The 16,523-nt window shown below is 48.2% G+C and overlaps 1 protein-coding gene across 8 annotated transcripts in view; it reads left to right on the forward strand.

The window, feature by feature from the left end:
• The window catches only part of CMTR1 (cap methyltransferase 1), a 53,518-nt gene extending 37,342 nt beyond the window's left edge, over positions 1-16,176 (forward strand). For 3 of the 8 annotated variants that reach the window (XM_081520532.1, XM_081520534.1, XM_081520533.1), the window contains exons 14-24: positions 6,111-6,167; positions 6,914-6,971; positions 7,425-7,493; positions 8,454-8,585; positions 9,503-9,625; positions 10,318-10,409; positions 11,239-11,307; positions 12,604-12,651; positions 13,436-13,548; positions 14,091-14,199; positions 14,831-16,176. In XM_081520532.1, the coding sequence (XP_081376658.1) occupies positions 6,111-6,167; positions 6,914-6,971; positions 7,425-7,493; positions 8,454-8,585; positions 9,503-9,625; positions 10,318-10,409; positions 11,239-11,307; positions 12,604-12,651; positions 13,436-13,548; positions 14,091-14,199; positions 14,831-14,963 (1,003 nt within the window). In that variant the 3' untranslated portion in view covers positions 14,964-16,176. Of the gene's footprint in view, positions 1-6,110; positions 6,168-6,913; positions 6,972-7,424; positions 7,494-8,453; positions 8,586-9,502; positions 9,633-10,317; positions 11,025-11,135; positions 11,308-12,603; positions 12,656-13,435; positions 13,549-14,090; positions 14,200-14,830 lie in introns of all 8 variants that reach the window. The other 5 variants (XR_014062197.1, XR_014062198.1, XR_014062196.1 and 2 more) reach the window with 4 other exon arrangements.
• The last annotated feature ends 347 nt before the right edge of the window (positions 16,177-16,523 follow it).

The raw sequence follows: 16,523 nt of genomic DNA on the forward strand, positions 1-16,523 counted from the left end.
GGTTTCTAAGGCCCACTTGACTTCACATTCCAGGATGTCTGGCTCTAGGTGAGTGATCACACCATCATGATTATCTGGGTCGTGAAGATCTATTTTGTACAGTTCTTCTGTGTATTCTTGCCACCTCTTCTTAATATCTTCTGCTTCTGTTAGGTCGATACCATTTCTGTCCTTTATTAAGCTCATCTTTGCATGAAATATTCCCTTGGTATCTCTAACTTTCTTGAAGAAATCTCTAGTCTTTCCTATTCTATTGTTTTCCTCTATTTCTTTGCATTGATCGCTGAGGAAGGCTTTCTTATCTCTTCTTGCTGTTCTTTGGAACTCTGCATTCAAATGGGTATATCTTTCCTTTTCTCCTTTGCTTTTTGCTTCTCTTCTCTTCCCAGCTATCTGTAAGGCCTCCTCAGGCAGCCATTTTGCTTTTTTGCATTTCTTTTTCTTGGGGATGGTCTTGCTCCCTGTCTCCTATACAGTGTCACGAACCTCTGTCCATAGTTCATCAGGCACTCTGTCTATCATATCTAGTCCCTTAAATCTATTTCTCAATTCCGCTGTATAATTGTTAGGGATTTGATTTAGGTCATACCTGAATGGTTTAGTGGTTTTCCTTACTTTCTTCAATTTAAGTCTGAATTTGGCAATAAGGAGTTCATGATCTGAGCCACAGTCAGCTCCTGGTCTTGTTTTTGCTGACTGTATAGAGCTTCTCCATCTTTGGCTGCAAAGAATATAATCAGTCTGATTTCAGTGTTGACCATCTGGTGATGTCCATGTGTAGAGTCTTCTCTTGTGTTGTTGGAAGAGGGTGTTTGCTATGACCAGTGCATTCTCTTGGCAAAACTCTATTAGCCTTTGCCCTGCTTCATTCTGTACCCCAAGGCCAAATTTACCTGTCACTTCAGGTGTTTCTTGACTTCCTACTTTTGCATTCCAGTCCCCTATAATGAAAAGGACATCTGTTTTGGGTGTTAGTTCTAGAAGGTCTTGTAGGTCTTCATAGAACCATTCAACTTGAGCTTCTTCAGCATTACTGGTTGGGGCATAGACTTGGATTACCATGATATTGAATGGTTTGCCTTGGAAACAAACAGAGATCATTCTGTTGTTTTTGAGATTGCATCCAAGTACTGCATTTCGGACTCTTGTTGACTATAATGGCTACTCCATTTCTTCTAATGGATTCTTGCCCACAGTAGTAGATATAATGGTCATCTGAGTTAAATTCACTTATTCCAGTCCGTTTTAGCTCGCTGATTCCTAAAATGTTGACATTCGCTCTTGCCATCTCCTGATTGACCACTTCCAATTTGCCTTGATTCATGGACCTAACATTCCAGGTTCCTATGCTGTAATTTTGGTGTCCCATGTAAAGAGGTGAGCTCAGGGTCTTACTCTGCCATCTTGGACAGACCTCCCTTTGCCCATTGTTAAATTGATTTGCTTGATTTTTGTTGTTTAGTTATAGGAATTCTTAATACATTCTGGGTATTAATCCCTTAATTGGATGTATGATTTGAAAATTTTTTCTTGTATTCTGTGGGGTTTTGTTTTTGTTTTTTACTGTATTGATTATGCCCTTTGCACAGAAGTTTTATATTTTGATATGGTCTAGTTTATCTATTTTTTCTTTTATTGCCTGTGCTTCTGGTGTCATTAAAGAAATCCATCACTAAATCCAGTGTCGTGAAGCTTTTCTCCGTGTTTTCTTTTGAGAGAAAAGTTCTATAGTTTTATTTCGTATGTTTAGGTCTTTGATCCATTTTGAATTGATTTTTATAGGTAATGTGAAGTAGGTGTCTAACTTTATTCTTTTGCATGTGGATATCAAGTTTTCCCAACATTATTTGTTGAAGACTATCTATATGCATTCCCCATGGAATGCACTCTTGTTGAAAATCATTTGATTGTACATGTGAGGGTTTATTTCTGAGCTCTCTATTCTGTTCCATTGGTCTTGATGCCAGTACCATACTTTTTACTATAGTGTTGTAGTAAGTTGTTTTGACCTCAGGATATGTGAGGCCCCCAGCTTTGTTCTTCATTTGCAGTATTGTTTGGGCTATTTGGGGTCCCCTGAGTTTCCATGATTTTTAGGATGAGTTTTTCTATTTCTGCAAAAACTGCCATTGGGGTTTTGGTAGAGATTGCATTGAATCTGTAGATTGCTTTGGGTAGTGTTGTCATGTTAACAATATTAAGTGTTCCAGTCCATGAACACAGCATGCCCTTCCATTTATTTCTATCTCTTTTCATTTTTTTCAGCAGTGTTACACAGCTTTCAGTGTACAAGTCTTTCACTTCTTGATTTAATTTATTCCTCAGTATTTTATTCTTTGATGCTATTGTAGATGGAGTAGTTAACTTAATTTTCAGATTGTTTGTTGTTAGTGTATAGAAATGTGACTGATTATTATAACAGCTTTTTGTGGAATCTTTAGAGTTTTTTGCATAAAAGATCATGTCATCTGCAAACTGAGATAATTTTACTTCTTCCTTTTCAATTTGATGCCAAGAAGTTTTAAATTTTGATGCTGAAATCCAATTTATCAATTTTTTATTTTTGTTGGTGATTCTTGTTGCTCTTAAAAACTTTTACTGTACTAAAGTAATGAAAATAGTCTGACTAGAATATCAGTCAGAAGTTTCATCTAGAAGTTTTATTTAGGTTCTTTAATGTTTCTCAGCAGTTTTATAGTTTTCAGTATAGAGATGTTACACATCTTTTGTTAAATTTATTTCTAAGAATTTTATGGGTATGTAAATGGTATTTTAAAATTTTCATTTTCTAATTGTTCATTACTAGTATATGGAAATACAATTGATTTTTGTATATTGACTACATATTTTGTGTGAATGCTTCACTTACTTATTAGTTCTAGTAGTCTGGTAGATTCCTTAAGATTTTTTACATATATAACCATATCTTCTGCAAATAATTTTTTGCTTTCCTTTCCAATTTGAATGTCTTTTAATGTCCATTGACAGATGAATAGATAAATATATATGTCCTTTATATATATACCTAAAGGAATTTAAAAAGGACTAATAAAGGGAAATTGATAGCATTTAAATATATATATTTGTTGTTGTTGTTCAGTCGCTCGGTTGTGTCTCTTTGCGACCCCATGGACTGCATCATGCCAGGCTTTCCTGTCCTTCACTGTCTCCCAGAGTTTGTTCAAACTCATGTCCATTGAGTTGATGATGCCATCCAACCATCTCACCAAAACTTCAAAAGACTACACATTTATAGATTAATACCCCTCATGAGCCTATACATAAAAATCTTTCCTTGGTGGCTCAGTTGTAAAGAATCCGCTTGCCAATGGAGGAAACATGGGTTTGATCCCCGATCCAGGAAGATCCCACAAGCCCCGGAGCCGCTAAGCAGGTGCACCACAACTATTGAGCCCGTGCTCTAGAGTCCAGGAGCCGCAGCTGGAGAGTAGCCCCTTGCTCTCTGGAACTAGAGAAAAGCCTGCACAGCAGCAAAGACCCAGCACAGCCAAAAATTTTAAATAAATACAATTTTTAAAAAATTAGTAAATTTCGCAGTGTATAAGAGTAATGCTCATGACCAACTGGAATTTATCTAAAAATGCAAGATTTGTGTACCTTTTGAAAACCATTTTTTGTACTTCACTGTATTAAAGGAATAAAGAGGAAAAATAATGTAATAATTTTGATAGATACAGAAAGAATATTCAATAAAATTAAACATCTACTCATAATTAAAAACTCGCAAACTAGTAATAATGATAAACTAGTCATAGGGATAAACTAGTCACAGGGATACACTTTGTCAGTGTGTCACGTGTCCATTATCCTCTGACTGCTTTCAAAATTTTCCCTTTACATTTTGTCAGTTAATCTATGACACAGGAGGTAAGAATATACATTGGAGAAAAAAACGGTCTCTGTGTCTTTGTGTCTCTATGACAGTGATGCTGGGAAAACTGGTGAGCTACATGTAAAAGAATGAAATTAAAACATTTTCTCACGCCATATACAAAAATAAACTCAAAATAGATTGAAGACCTATGTGTAAGCCCAGAAACCATAAATCTAGAAGAAAACAAGGGCAGAACACTCTGATAAAGAGAAATTTTAGAGGTGGAGAGATCAGGTCCTAAGGCAAAGAAAGCAAAAATAGAGAAATGAGACCTAATTAAAGTTAAAAACTTTTGCACAGCAAAGGAAACCAACAAAATGAAAAGATAACCTACTGAATGGGAGGAAATATTTGCAAATGATAAGACTGATAAAGGGTTAATACACAAAATATATAAATAATTCATAAAATTCAATATCAGTAAAAAACAACCCAATTAAAAAATGGGCAGAAGACTTGAATAGACATTTTTCCAAGGAAGACATATAGATGGCCAACAGGTATATGAAAAAATGCTCAACATCACTAATAATCAGAGAAATGCAAATTAAATGTGATCACCTTGCACCTGTCAGAATAGCTATCATCAGAGAGTCTACAGATAACAAATGTTGATGAGGAAGTGGAAAAAAGGAAACCCTAGTACACTGTTGATGGATATACACACACACACACACACACACACTCACTCTGAAATATTACAAAGTCATTAAAAAAAAAAAAGAATGAAATTCTGCTATTTGCAACAATATGGATGGACCTAGAGCAGTGGATCTTAGTGAAATCAGTCAGATAGATAAGTTATCATTTATATGTGGAATCAAAAATGAATAATAAAACAGAAATGGACTGATAAATTTAGAGAACAAACTATTGGTTACCAGTGGGGAGAGGGAGGAGGGGAGGGAAAAGATAGGGGATTAAGAGGTACAAACTACTATGTGTAAAATATATAAGCTACAGGGATATATAACCAGTATTTTATAATAACTCTAAATAGAGTATAATATATAAAAATTTGATTCACTATGTTGTATACCTGCAACTAACATTGTAAATCAACTATACTTCTATAAATTAGCTTAATAAATAATACCATTTATCTCTTTTTCATTTCTAGAATTTTTGCTTTTGAAAAATATAGTTTTTATATATCTCTGCCAGTATTTTCCATCTTTTTAAGTATATTATACATTTTTCACTAGATCCTTTAACATATTTTTCAGTTATTTTAAAGGTCTTGTCTGATAATTTCAACATTTGGATCATCTCTTGGTCTTGTTCTGTTGAACTGTTTTCCCTCTTGTCAGTGAGTCACATTTTCTTGCTTTATCATGTCTCACTTTTTAAATGAAAAAATTTGTCTCTACAAGTCGTGGAGGCTAAGGTAGTAAGGGTGGCTCTTAGTGCAGGTAAGTCAGTTTAGTGTGTAGTTGATCTAGGTCTGGACTGTGTTGTTGCTTCATTTAGAATCAGTTCAGGGAATTTCTGGTGGTCGTGTGGTTAGGACTCTAATTGAAAGGTTGCAGGTTTGGGGATCCCTGCTTGGGGAACTGAGATCCTGCAAGCTGCACAATGCAGCCAAAAAACACCATTTCACTACGGCTTTCAGTTTTTTGGGTTTTTTAAAATAATTTATTTGGTTGCTCTGGGTCTTTGTTGCTGCTAGCATGCCTTCTCCAGTTGTGGTGAGAGGGGGCTACTCTCTGTTGAGGTGCCCGGGCTTCTCGTTGCGGTGGCTTTGGCTTCTCTTGTTGCAGAGCACGGGCTCCAGGCACACAGGTTTCAGGGCGACTTGCAGGCCCTCGAGCTTGGGTTTGGTGGTTGTGGCACAAAGGCTTAGCTGCTTTGTGGCATGTGGGATATTCCCAGACCAGGGATCGAACCATGTCCCCTGCATTGGCCGGCAGATTCTTATCCACTGTACCACAGGGAATTCCTCAAATTTTTAAGGATGAGATCAGAGCCTTCCATTTGGCTGGGCTTGGGATCTGAGTCTCTGGTGGGTTTGACTCAGTTCTGCTTTACGCTAAGCCTTCATCAGGTCCCATGTAACTGTACCTTAAGGGTGTGGTTGAAGGGGTTCTTTTGACTTTAAGCCCTTCCCCAAACATAGATGGCCACTGCTTGGCTAAACTTCTCTGTCCTGATGACCGTAGGCTGTCTTTTTTGGTAATCCTTCTGAGATAAAATTTTTTTTTTAATTTTATTCCAGCCACTGTAGTCTGCAGATCAAAGCTCTGGCCAAAATCCGTGCCTTTGTGCAAGACACGTGAGTGTTGCCCTTTCCAGAATCCACCTGTTTCAAGGGAAGATCTTTATGTTTTGTTCCCCATCCCCCAACCCGAGCTTTTTACTTCATTTCTACATTTAAAAATACCTACTTTTTTATCTCATACTTTACCGTATTCTGTGAAGGATGCCAAAGAAGCATATGGCATGAACCTCGGCCATTGTCTTTGGACAGATAAGAGTAACCCAGGCAAAGGATACAGGAAAAGTTGTTAACCAGTGCATCAGAGAATGTAGAGGGGCATGTGTAGAATATCTAATGTTCAGGAGACATAAAGAGTGATCAGGCGAGGAGAGGGAGGACTGGTCAAGGAAAACGTCTGGTAGGGGGTGAGCAGAAGCTAATTCAGCTTTCTCGGGCATGGTGACATCCACGGGATGGACTTAATGTGGCCTGTGTCGGGGAAGGAACCAGTATGTTCTGATGGGTAATTGGAAGAAGGATGTTTGGGGACCCTGCCATCCAGGGTGGTCAGGAGGGTGGCTCCTCCCTTCCCTTTGTGGTTGAACAAGGAGATCATCTCGTTTTCTGTGCCCTTTTGCTCTCACCTCCCGGAGGCAGAGCCGTGTGAGTGTTACAAGCACCTTGGGTAATGGCAGCTTGGCCTCATGTGGGCATGCACACGTTCATTCACACGACTTCCTCTCCCTGGGGTTCTGATGGGTGTGCAGAAGGCACACTCCTTGTACAGAGGTTTCAGTTATTTACGGGCTTCGTTTTCCCAGGACCCTGATCGAGCCTCGGCAGGCAGAGATCCGGAAAGAGTGCCTCCAGCTCTGGGGGGTGAGTGTCCCCCCCACCCAGTTTTGCTCCAAGGCAGGGAAGCTTTCAAGAAGACTGGGACTGACTCCCAACCTGGCTGGCCCCCACAGCACTCAAGAGTTGGACGTCTCAGCACTGTTGGGAGTTACTTCCTTGGCTCTTTCACTCCTAGTATAGCCCCGCAGACTGGTCAGAAAGGACAAGGGTGGTGGGTGAACAGGCCTCAGTTTCCTGCTGGTGGCCCTGGGTAGCAGTATTGACCACAGAGAGTGCCAGAGAAAGGTAAATGGCTTTGAAGGAGTGTTACCACAAGGTCTGGAAGGGAGCAGTGACTGAATTAGCCACCCCAGTCCCCCTTTCCAGCTTCCTTGGGTGCCATTTCTTCTTGCCCATTCTGAGCCTATGCATAGGCTCACACACAACCTTGATCAAAAGTGCGCTTGAAAACCAAAGTTCTTTGCTCTCTCATTTCAGATCCCGGACCAGGCTCGAGTTGCTCCTTCTTCCACAGACCCAAAATCTAAGTTCTTCGAGCTCATCCAGGTAAGCTTGGTGTCTGGTGACAATAGAGTTAGAGAGGCCTGGTAAGAGGTGGTATCACTGAGACCCCCAGGTGCCTGGCCTCCAGGGGGCTTGTGCAGGTACCACGTGGGCTTCAGGGGTGGGCTGAGACCTTCTACAGGTGGGGACTTCTGGTGAGGGTGTTGAGTTCCCACAGAGCCCACCAGGCTGTGTGAGGATTCTTGGCCTGAGATGTGTTGTGATCAGCGTTCCTGCTGCCCCAAGGGCGGTGCTGGCTCTTCCTCCCCGGCAAGTTCAGGGTGCCGTGTGCCTGCAGGGGAGGCATGAAGTGTGAGATGACCTTAGGCCGGGAGCTGGGCAGAGGGTCAGGAGAGGGTGCCAGGAGAGCTCCATAGTGGAGCGGCCCAGACCTAGGCTCCCTGGTCTGTTTCTGGTGAGTGGTCTCCAGAACTCTTCTGCCCTGTGTTTTCCTACCACCTGAATTCCAGCTTTTCCCTGGGCTTCATTTAAATCTGGCTCAAATCTTGAGCTGTTGTGCAGGTCAGGGACTGGAAAACGAGGTTCATGATGGCCTCAAAAAAACAGCATGTGTAAATTTTTCTGAAGCAGGTGGAGAGATCACTTAACTGCTTTCACATCAACTTGCTTGCAAGTCTTTGCTTCCAGTTTTATTGAAGGGGAGGCTTTTATATTCTGGTGACATTTCCTTATAGCTCTGGTAAATCGATCTGTACTCAGAGACTCGGTGTTCTTTCCTTTTCCAGCCTCTTCTAATAGGTCCTAAAGGAACACTCCAAGCAGATGGAATTAGCTCCCAGTTTGTTCCTGGTTAGCTAAAACAGGGGGCATGTTTCAGAGAGCAAGTGCTTCCTGTCCCCCCCAGCCTGCCCTAACCCTCTGCCCTCAACCCCCCAGGCCCCCGTACTGAGCGCCTGTCCCTTCCCCCAACCCAGCCGTGTTTTCTCTGACCCGGGGCTGCAGGGCACTGAGATTGACATCTTCAGCTATAAGCCCACGCTGCTTACTGCCAAGACCCTGGAGAAGATCCGCCCGGTGCTCGACTACCGCTGCATGGTGTCTGGCAGCGAGCAGAAGTTCCTCATCGGCCTGGGGGTAAGTCTGCAGCTGGTTTCCTACCCGGCTTGGATGGTGGAACCGTGCTGTCTGTCGGTGGGACCTGGACAGCCGCCTGCCACACTTGGTGCGTTTGTTTGGCACTGAGGAGCTGGAGCTTTGACCCCAGGGAAGGTATTTCTTGAAACTTCCCTTCCTTTCTTCCTCTGAGTTACCCATGTGTCATTCATTCTTTCATTGACTCATGTATTTGCTTATTCACTTTGGTGCGTTGCTGAAGGAAACCCTGCCTCTTTCCTGGTGATGTGGCACCTCCTGGGGTAGCAGGATGGTCAGCAGGCTTGGCTGGCTTGAGCCCTTGCAGCCGTTTCTTTGCAGCACTGCCCGCACCCCTGTAACCCCTGTCTTGCAGAGACACCACCTATCCTTACTCTGGTGCCTCTGGAGTCTAACATGAGGTGAGGGAAAGCCTCGGCAGTTCTGTATCTTAACTGGGTAAAGTCCTCACCGCTCTCTCCTCCCACTCTGACTGGTCTTCCTGTATAGTTCTCTCTCTCCTTTCCTCCTCACTTCTTTCTCTGTGTCCTCTCTCATTTTCTCATTTTCTCTCCTCACCCTCTCCACTCTGCTCTCTGGATCCTTCACTAAACCCTCTTCACACATACACCAAGCTGGATCTTTCCTGAGGGCCTCTGATCATGGACTCAGGCCTCCTGAATGGTGCCTGAGCCCGTTCCCCCCAGCGGGACTGAGTCAGAGCACTCCTCTTCCACTGAGGCAGCGGAGGACAACACTGTCCTGTATGAAGTATCACCAGCTCCTTTCTCCAGACCTCTTCTTCTGGCATTTCCAGCCCCATCAGCTTGGAGCCACCAACTGAAAGCCTTTTTGAGAACTGAGCCTCTCACCACTCAGTCTCTGTTCTGCCTGACCTGACCTTTTCTCTCTGCCCATAGAAGTCTCAGATCTACACGTGGGATGGCCGCCAGTCAGACCGCTGGGTCAAGCTGGACCTGAAGACAGAGCTACCCCGGGATACTCTGCTCTCTGTGGAGATTGTCCATGAGCTGAAAGGGGAGGTCAGAGGTGGTTCTGCTCACGTGTTGTGGCTCTGCCGTCTAGGGAACTGAGGCACAGCTGGGCTTGGCCCTTCACCGCCCCGCCCCCCCCGCCACTCCGAGTTAACTGGGTTACACTGTATGTGTTTGTTGACAGGGCCCAGGGCCCAATGAAGGCTTTGTAATTATTCCTCCTCCTCCAATAGTTGCTTTAAGCCACAGTATATTCAGGTAGGAAGGCTCACAGTCTCCTTCTGTGTAGGAAATCTTGATCATCTTTGGGTAGCAAAGGCCCTAATCAACCTGCTGTGTAGTTTTTAGCTATTGATTGTTACTGACCGAGGATCCCCTGGGAAAGAAGCAACTTGTTATCTCCCTTGAGCTTTGGGTATTACCACCATACACATAACTTTCAGAACACTCAGTGGGAGCAGTGGGCAAAGCGAGAAGCCGGCTCCTGCTGGAGCACCGTGGCAGCAGTCTCACTAGGGCTGAGATTTAAGGGGGCTGGTCTAGCACCTCAGATCTCTTGTCTGCCCAGAAGCCTGGGCCAGTCTGGTGCCGAGCATCAACTGGGAGGGAGGTGAGAGAAATGTGTTGAGAGCACCTCCCTTCCCCCAGCTCTAGGTAGAACAGAGGCCAGCAGGCCACACTGGGCGGAGTGGGCCCCAGGCCAGTGCCTGGCAGGGTGGGCAGTGTCCTTGTCCTTCTAGGGGAAGGCCCAGCGGAAGATAAGTGCCATCCACATCCTTGATGTCCTCGTGCTGAATGGCAGTGACGTGCGGGAGCAGCACTTTAACCAACGGTCTGACCGGGGCCCTGGGGGACAGAGGGGGAGGTGGGCAAGGGCAGCGCTATGGCAGCGGCCTCTGTGGCTTGGCTCCTCACTCAGGTCTTCTCTGCTTAAGAACATCCTTAGTTTCCCTCTTCTACCCACTAGCTGGTTCCAAGGGCAGGGTGAGAAGTTGGTGTTGGCACTTTCATTCATCAGGGCTTGCCCTTGATTTCACAGATACCAGCACACTCCACTTTGCCGCTGTTTAGATCAGGCGTGATGTTTGCTTTAAGGCTGAGCAAGAGGGTGCTTGTGGGGAGAATGAGTGTCTTCTCCCCTGAAGAATGTGTTCTGTGCTTGGTGGCCCCACCTAAGTCAGTTCACCTGGGTCCCACAACTCCCACTTTTGTTCGTGGATGGATGCTAATCAGTTGTTTAAAGGGAGTTACAGAACACCCTTACACCGCCATGCGCTGACATCACTCCTAAGCTGGCTCATCTGAGTGGGTGCACTGGGGGATCAGTGGTATGGGGTGAAGGAGCAGACGGTTACAATTAAGATGGACTTGAAGTTCTGCTGGAGGTGACTGAGCACAGCTGAAATTACACTTGAGGAATACCAACCAAGATGTAGTAAAATTAGAGGTCAGAATCCAAAGGGGGGAGCGGGCCTCCCTGATGACATTGGTGGGGAAGGGCAGGAGGGGGCCTCAAGGGGGACGTGGGTGCCGCCTCTTAAGAGCCGCTTTGCTGCAGATTCAGGAGTGTCCTCCCACCGGTGCCATGAAGATGCTCTGGGGGCAGGGGTCCTGGTAGAGGTACCCTTAACTTGCCTTTGAGAGACTCTGTTGGATTGTAGGATTCAGCTTGCTGAGAAATTTGTGAAAGCTGTTTCTAAGCCCAGTCGGCCTGACATGAATCCCATCAGGTGAGTGTATCACCTCTCCTCGCCATATCCTCCTTCCCCGTTGCTTCTTTCTGGCTAGTGCCTGCCCCCCTGTCCTGTGAGGTGGGAGAGGACTCAGGGGAGGCCAGGCCAGCGTTAGAGATCAGACTGCCACTGATGAGTGATGTGCTTGGGGGTCCTGGCGAGGTGCCCGCTTGCCCCAGAGTATCTCCCGGTCCCGCCTGTCACAGCAGGCCAACCTCCACAGGAGAGATTCATTCCTCGGGGTTCAGGTGTTCTCATTTCAGATGCATGTGCTTCTGAGGGCGCTCACACACCTTGTGAGCCACACATTCGTGCTTGGGTATCATTAGCATATCAACCCTGGCCTTTTCATTTTTTTCAGGTAAGAAAAGGGTGCTGAGGGAATGGGAGTTTTTGAACGTGAAGGGTTTTGAAGAGAAGGGTGGTTTGACGTAATGGGATCCTTGGTGCATGGAAAGGCGGCCACGGTTTGTTGCCATGTGAGGTGATATGAAAGGTCCAGGCCCTGTGGGAGGCGAGGAGGATAAGAACAGTCAGGGAGCAGACAGATGGAGAACAGACTTTTCCAGTCTGGGCTAAGGTCTGATGTTATTATCTTTGGGGCTTCGTGTGTCTAGAGACTGAAAAAATAATCTTCATTATTCTTTTTAATACAAATTGACTTAGAATTAAATCCAGTAGTTAAGAATGCACTTTATAGAAGTCTTCTGAAAGTCTAAAAAAGTAATTTCTTCTTGTGCTTTAAAATGTCCTGTCTGCCAGGTCCTGAGAAGCTGCTTTAGGGACCCTGCCTCTGTTGTGTGGGATCTGGTTGCTCAGTCTCGGGCACCTTACCCAGTAGTGGCTCAAAGGCGTGCTCAGCGGCCCCCAGGGGTGGGGGGCCTCCTCACCCGAGATGGAAACAGGCCTGTTAGGACGATTTGGAAGTAACTCTGCTACCCGAAGGCCTAAAATCCATGTAGACAGACCTGGACAAGGCCTGGCCTTTAGTGTCTTGGCCTCTCGTGATGGTGATGTGGGGCTGGAACACTGACAGGGATGTCGCCTCCGGACCTCCCTCTCCCTCCTGTCCTCCTCAGCCATGGCTCTGCTCTCCAGTTGCCCTGGGCCAGGCTCCAGGGTGCTTGGCAGCTGGGAACCCTAGGGCTTGTCTGTGGAGGCAGTGCCAGGCTGGGGTCCTTGTTCTTGGTGGGCCGGGTGGTGCGGGGCCTGAAGGTGCAGCCTCCTGCTTCCCCCTGCTGCCCAGACAGGTGCCCCGGGAAGGCCTCGTCATCTCTGCGCCTCTCTCCACAGGGTGAAGGAGGTGTACCGGCTGGAGGAGATGGAGAAGATTTTTGTTAGGTGAGTGGCTCAGCCAGGGAGCTCAGGATTTGAGATGAGGTGGGGTGGGGTGCGTGGCAGCATCCAGGACTCCTCCTCTGCTTTTCTGTAGAGATGGGTTGGGGGCACAGTGCTGAGTGGCCCCCGGCTGAGTGGATTCAGCACCGTCAGGAGGAAGCAGGGTGGGTGCAAGTCAGGCAGAAATACGGGCTCATTGATGCTGTAACAGTTAAGATTGTCCCTATGAGAGGCAGAGCGCAAGCTGCCTGAAACACTGTAAATCCAAGCCCCTGCTGCCGAGAAGGGTTGAGCCTGGGGGCTGAGGGGTCTAAGTGCTTCCTCGTGTTCTCAGCCATCGTGTGGGGTGCTCGGATCTGGGGGGCTCGTCCTGGGTGTGCCTGCTGTGGCCACTGGAGCCAGACCTGGTCTCAGTGTTCCCGAATTAATTAACTCTTTAGTGGCCACACTGAGACCGTGACTGGTGAACCGAAGGGCAGTGGCACTTGGGGTTTCAGATCTCACCCCAACTGGTGTCACCCTGACACCCCGCAAACAGCAGCAACATAGCAGAGGCGTGTGCCATTGCCTGGCCTCCACTGCTCAGTTGAGAGTTCAGAGGCTCAGTTCTAAACCCAGCAACCCACTGTGTGACCTGGAGCAACTTAAGTTTCTGCCTCAGTCTCTTACGTTGAGCCAAGATTCAAGTATTGAGTCGGCTGGTTTTGACATTAGTCAGAGATTAACGTCAGGACTCGCTCTCTCTCACACACACTTCCTGTTTGCACGCCTGCTCGGGAAAATCAAGGTTAGAAATGAAGATCATCAAGGGCTCCAGTGGCACCCCGAAGCTCAGCTACACAGGGCGGGACGACCGGCACTTTGTGCCCACTGGCCTCTACATCGTCAGGACGGTGAACGGTGGGTGATGAGCCCCTCCCTCAGCCAGGGTGACTGGCCCAGACCCTGCCTGGGCCGGAGCTCAGGGCTTCCTGCTGAGGTGGGCAGAGCTAGGTGCATGTTGAGGGGGACTGTCTTCCCTGAGCTTTTGTGTCTTTGGTGGTCCTGGGGGTTGGGCTGGAGAGTGGGGCCCAACTTGTATATGTACATATGGTGTCCTCACAGCAGGAGAAGGGCCTTCCCCGTGGGCAGTGGCAGATCCAGAAAGACAAACCTGGCCATTTGTATCTCCTGTTGAATCTTCTTCCCTCTGGCTAACAGAATCCTGTTCCCTCTGCCAGGGTCCCAGAGATGGGGCCCTGGTGGGAGGTTGGGTTGCTGAGTAGTCACCCTAGGCGTCCTCCTGGAGCCCCTTTGGGCTGATGATGAGGGCTGTGTCCTCCCGGGCGTTCTCTGCTGCTGTCTGGGGGAGAGGGCATGGAGGAACCAGGGAGGCAGGCCTGACCCATCCCCCAGGGGTCTTGTCTGTCCTTTCTGAGCCTCTCTCTCCTTCCTCCCATCAGAGCCATGGACGATGGGATTCAGCAAAAGCTTCAAGAGGAAGTTCTTCTACAACAAGAAAACCAAGAACTCTACCTTTGACCTCCCTGCAGATGCCATTGCTCCATTTCAGTAAGTAGGCCTCCTCCAGGCCTGCCCCCTCAGCAGCCCCAGGAACTCCTACCAGGATGCCAGCCCGGCCTCCTGGGGCACACCTGCTCCCTGAGACCCACTGCTGCCCAGGCAGGGGCCTCCCCCGTGGGTGGGATGGTGGTCTCTGCAGGGTGTGTCTGGGACTGGGCGGTGAGCTCAGGGAGAGGCGGGTGACGTCAGGACTGGCTGTGAAGGTTTGGTGGGCGTCCTGGGTGTGAGGGGCCGACCCTGGCCCGGGCGTGGGAACGTGGCGAGGCCCACAGCCTTGCTCTCGGACCCCGTGTCTGTTTGCCAGACTCTTGGTCATGGTTCAACAGCGGCAGTAGCCCTAATGTGCCTGTAATTAGTGCCACCACACTAATACTGTTCTGTTAGAGCAGCAGACAGATAAGCCAGGAACATCAGTAATTAGAGGATCCGATAGGACGCTGTTAGCAGCAGACGCTAAGTGTTGTTGGGAAAAGCGGGTTCTGGAAGGCAGGAAGAGCGGGGCTTACTGGGTATGTTTTGGCTGCCAGAGGGAATCGTTCCCACCACAGGTGCCGGGTGGGCGGGGGTCTCTTGGTCCTATTCCCCTGGGTGCAGCCTCTGACCTCCCCTCTCCCCCCAGCATCTGCTACTACGGCCGGCTCTTCTGGGAGTGGGGGGATGGCATCCGTGTGCACGAATCCCAGAAGCCCCAGGACCCGGACAAGCTGTCCAAGGAGGACGTCCTCTCCTTCATCCAGACGCACAGCGCCTGAGGGCCTGGGGCGCGCCCACCCTGCCCAACTCCCTGTCGTTCCCAAGGTGGCCCCTCCAGCTCCTCTGAAGAGCTCAGTTGGAGCCTTTAGAGGACACATGTTCCTTCTGTGGGACACTCTGAACTTCCCTCCCTGGAGCGCTGCCTGGAAGCTGTCTCCCCTGCCAGGACAGGACTCCGTCAGCTCCTGCAGCAGGTCGAGGTCAGGGCACCTGGGGCCAGTGGGGGACATGTCGGGGGCAGCAGGGCTCGGGCTCTGCTGTTCTCGCCTGTAGAACACACTCACTTTTCTGAGTTCTGTGCATCACCCCGAGGGCGCCCGTGCCCCTGCCTTGCCCAGCTTTTTATTGGGCAAACCCTGAGAGGGAGGAGGCCCACTGTTGTGAGCTGGCTCGAGCAGCTGCTATATAAATCAAAGTTTTGTTTCCTTGAACTTGTTCTGTTTTGATGCCAAGTTGGAGAAGATTGCCTCCTCCCCTGCCCTGTCCTTCCCTGGAGTTCTTCCCAGCCCACACCTCTGACCAACCTGCAGGCCGGGAAGGGAAGCATGTGGACCCCGTCTGATTAGGATGCAGGTGGCATGTCCAGGGGTGGGTGTGACTGCTTCCTGGGGTTGTGGAGCCTGTGTCCCACCCCTCTCAGTGCAAACCTTGGGCAGCTCTAGAAGGGGAGGATGCAGCCTTGAAGACCTGTGCTTTCTATGGCCAGCAGTGGTGGCTCCCCGTAACACGGTCCTCCAGGGTTGGGTGGCACTCAGTCCTCTGGCGATCATGGCTCTCCTGGTTGCCCTAGACACCTTGCCACCCTCTCCCATCCTTTGTTTTCTTCCCTGACAGGAGGCACAGTTGCTTTTGTTTGTCCTTACGTGGTCACTCCATGTCCTCTATCTTGGCGGGCGGAGGGAGAAGCTGGGCAGTAGCTTTGGGTGGGGGAGGGAACCTGTGGTTGTTTTTAATGGGAAATACCTCTTGGAGATGCTCACAGGGGCTCCCTAGGGTCCCATCCCAGTACTAGATTGGTTTCCATGGAGATATAGAGGGCACCGAGGCTTCCCATGAGGTTGGAATTGACTCCACCTCAGGGGTCTCCAGCCAGCATCCAGCCCCTCCCCCCAGGTTGTCAGCAGCACCGCTGAGATGCTGTATTTCCACCCAATTCTGGGTATCAGTGTGTCTTGCAGAACCTTGGATCATTAAAGACAAACATATTTTTAACGCCTGTGTGGTTCTGTGCTGGGGCTGCTGCTGTGTGTCCTCTGTGCTTTGTGGTCTGGGGCTGGAGGTGAAGGGGAAGCAGCTCTCCTCAGCGAAGAGGGGAGAAGAGAGGCTTGGTTTAATCAGCGCCGTCTCTGCACTCAGGGCTCCCAGGGCTGCTGCTTGCTGCCAAAGAGGGACCCAAGGAAGAGTCAGAAAATGATGTGGCTCCTGTGAGAAGCAGGGATTGGAGAATGAGAGAACCCGCAGGTCAGGAGGCCCCTCCCCCCACACATGAATCACACAGCTACTCCCAGTGGCACCGTGACAACTCAGGATCAGTCTGTGTGACTAAAATAACAGAGGCG

The sequence above is a fragment of the Giraffa tippelskirchi genome, chromosome 8, assembly GCF_054371585.1.
Source record: "Giraffa tippelskirchi isolate mGirTip1 chromosome 8, T2T-mGirTip1v1.2.pri, whole genome shotgun sequence".
In the NCBI taxonomy this organism is placed as follows: Eukaryota; Metazoa; Chordata; class Mammalia; order Artiodactyla; family Giraffidae; genus Giraffa; species Giraffa tippelskirchi.